Source organism: Aythya ferina (genome assembly GCF_964211825.1).
Source record: "Aythya ferina genome assembly, chromosome: 23".
Classification (NCBI taxonomy): domain Eukaryota; kingdom Metazoa; phylum Chordata; class Aves; order Anseriformes; family Anatidae; genus Aythya; species Aythya ferina.
In genome coordinates this window covers 3,657,963-3,661,343 of record NC_140321.1, presented here as the reverse complement: position 1 = coordinate 3,661,343, position 3,381 = coordinate 3,657,963, and the positions used below count along the sequence as shown (strand labels likewise).

Here is a 3,381-nt window from a genome sequence, read left to right as displayed (position 1 = left end):
TGGCCACCAGGAAAATCTGCATTATCATAATTAGCTCAGATCTGGTGTGACACCAAATGGACAAAGGTCTGCAGCCTCAGTGCCTCGTTGCCTCCACCCATGAACCAGGCAGGGGTCAGACCATTCTCCTGCACTTGGCAGTGCCCAACCCCATCTCCTACTCCCTTCCCAGGGGCCTGGCCCTTGTGCTTGGTGAAACACAAGCAGTAGTTTTCTATGCATCAGTGTCACTTTCACATTGCCTTTGTCTACTTGTCTTCACTACCTCCAATATTATGCTCTAACGAGCTCCAAGGGAGGCAATGTCAGTACCGGCCCACAGGGGGGCATGCCAGGAAAGTTGCATCTGACTTGGACTTCTTGAGAGATTTCTTCAGTTTCCTCTTAATGCTAGCGTTTCATGGGCTCATCACCAAACCCACCAGAGGGGTCATTACAATGCCTTGGGCTGGGCCTCTGCTGCTGAGCTGGGCCAGGCTCCTGGGACAGAGAGATATCCTGGCAAGAGGGGCCTGGTGCAGAGAGACAGCTCTGCCCATGAGCAGCTCCTCTGCACAGCACAGAAGGGCTGGAGGAGCACAACAACAGAGGACAGTGTGAGGCAGGACAGTTCTGCAGATTCTTGACACTGAGTCTCCAGTTGCAAAGCAATGTAGATTCAGTTGCCAAATGGTTCTTCTACAACTAGCACATCTGATGGCTGATAGCATGTGTCAGGATGCCTCTCTCTGTTTCTCCAGCACAGAGTAGAAGATGTTTTAGAGAATCACATTTATGACTGGGCTTTTCAAGAAGAAGACCAAGACAGCATCTACGTGAAGGGTAAGACTTTTTCTGGAGTCTGTGCTTTCAGATTCCTGTAGTGTCAGGGAGGCAGATTTCATGGTAATTGTTTGTTGGGATTGTACAGGAGACTGAGACTCCTAGAGTACTGTACTAAGACATCAATATGGTAGAGATGAACTTCATAAAGTCCCTCTAGCCACCACAGCTTAAAGACTGCAACATTACGTTTGTGGCCTGCTCAGGGCTAACTCCAGCTGGACTTTAGGCGCTGCAACCCTTGTGATGCCTATGGGCAGTGCCCTGTCTTTGGGAGGTGTCTGCAGAGCTGAGCACACAGTATTTGCAATAAGCATGAGCTGCCTTCCCTGCAGATGGAGCTGCAGCAGAGGAGGGGCTCCTGAGTGTCTGTATGTCCCTCCCTGGCCTTGCCTCCCATGGCAGCAGCATGGTGACATTCCTTCTGGCTTCTCCATCTGGGTGTATTGCTGCTGTTCTTGTTTCCAGGCTGGCTAGGAATGGGGGTTTCAGATATACATGGAGTGAGCCCTCAGTGTGCTCGGCTGGAAGTGGAGTACAGGGACGGGGTGAAGGGGCTGGAGATGTGCTCTTTGAGCCTTGATTCTTCTGATCTCAACAGTGTTCAGGTTCTTTTCAGGTGAACCGCTGAGTGCAATTGTCCTGAAGCTCAAAGAGATGCCAGCACAGGGCAGCTGAGACTAGGACTGACTGACAGCCAGGTTGTCCTCTCTGCAGGATAATCTGCACTTAAGGGACTTTCCCTTTGCCTCTGATGATCCACAGGCTTTCACTTGGAATGCAGCAGAAATGCCGAGGATTTCTGCCTTAGAAACACTCCTCAGATGCAGTGGGGCAGCTGGAACAAAACAACAACAACAACAAAGGAAAGCCCCACAGCCCTGCTCTGCAGTTGGGTGAACTGGGAGCAACAATGTGCACAATCTCCAGATATCAGGAGAGAATTAAATCTGGGATTACCCCATGTTCCTCTTCACCTCTTGCTGTAAGGCAGAACTGACTCCTGCATTGCCCACAACAGAGCCCCCTGCTCCCAAGGACATTTTCAGGCAGCATTAATCAGAACTCTTGAAAGTGACCTGCCAAAGGTCTGCCTGAAAGTGGGCAAACGTGTTAGGGGGTTTTAATAGGAAATTGAAATAGTTTATTCTTTGATAACTCTGTGGTAAATTATTACCATCTTTCTATTCCTTGGGCAGGGCCCCATGCCCAGAACCAGCAAATGCCCAACAGCAGCTCTGTGAGTGAGTTCCTCCTGCTGGCATTCGCAGACACACGCGAGCTGCAGCTCCTGCACTTCGGACTCTTCCTGGGCATCTACCTGGCTGCCCTCCTGGGCAACGGCATCATCCTCACCACTGTAGCCTGCAACCACCGCCTCCACACTCCCATGTACTTCTTCCTCCTCAACCTCGCCATCCTCGACCTGGGCTGCATCTCCACCACTCTCCCCAAAGCCATGGCCAATACCCTCTGGGACACCAGGGCCATCTCCTATGAAGGATGTGCTGCCCAGGTCTTCTTTTTAGTCTTCTTGTTTGGAGCAGAGTATTCCCTTCTCACTGTCATGGCCTATGACCGCTACGTTGCTATCTGCAAGCCCCTGCACTACAGGAGCCTCCTTGGCAGCAGAGCTTGTGCCCAGATGGCAGCAGCTGCCTGGGGCAGTGGCTTTGTCCATGCTGTCCTGCACACTGCCAACACATTTTCACTGCCCCTATGCCAAGGCAATGCTGTGGACCAGTTCTTCTGTGAACTTCCTCAGATCCTCAGGCTCACCTGCTCAGATTCTTACCTCACAGAGATGGCACTCATCATGTTTTCTGTCTGTTTAGGTGTTGGTTGTTTTGTTTTCATTGTGTTATCCTATGTGCAGGTCTTCAGGGCTGTGCTGAGGATGCCCTCTGAGCAAGGCCGCCACAAAGCCTTTTCCATGTGTCTCCCTCACCTGTCCGTAGTTTCCCTGTTTCTAAGCACCATCATGTTTGCCTACCTAAAGCCCCATTTCATTTCCTCTTCATTCCTAAATGTGGTCATGGCAGTTCTGTACTCGGTTGTGCCTCCAGCAGTGAACCCTCTCATCTACAGCATGAGGAACCAGGAGCTCAAGGATGCAGTGAGGAAATTCTTTGGATACCTGATTCTTTAGCATCAGTAATGTGCCTATAATGCTAATGGGACACACAGGTTATTGGGAAAAACAAAACAAAACACTCAATACAATATCTTGTAATTATTTTATATCATTATTTCCTAAAAGATGTGATTTTGATTTTATGTTATTCTTAGCATCTTCTCTCTTAATACATTTATTTACTTTTCCCAGTCATCTCATGTACATATAGCAGTGGCTTCCTGTGTAAATAAAGACAATAAAGAAGCCCTGAGAACTCAAACAGTCTCAGCTGCCATTTCTTCCCTTCTCCTCTGCAGCTGGGGGAGAAGCCCCAGCATGTAGGAGGGGCTCAGGACCAATAGCCCAGCTTCCACATGGAGGAGCAGCACCAGCAGCCCTTTGGGCTGCCCCTCAGTGCCAGTTAGGCTTTTCCCTGGCTGGAA

At 49.9% G+C, this 3,381-nt stretch overlaps 1 protein-coding gene across 1 annotated transcript; it reads left to right on the top strand.

Moving 5' to 3' along the window:
• Positions 1–2,044: 2,044 nt before the first annotated feature.
• On the top strand, positions 2,045–2,971 carry LOC311422747 (olfactory receptor 14C36-like; the record flags this gene model as incomplete). The annotated part of the gene is made up of 1 exon (XM_084496099.1): positions 2,045–2,971. The coding sequence occupies one exon, from the start codon at positions 2,045–2,047 to the stop codon at positions 2,969–2,971; it is 927 nt and encodes a 308-aa protein (XP_084352225.1).
• Between the last annotated feature and the right edge of the window lie 410 nt (positions 2,972–3,381).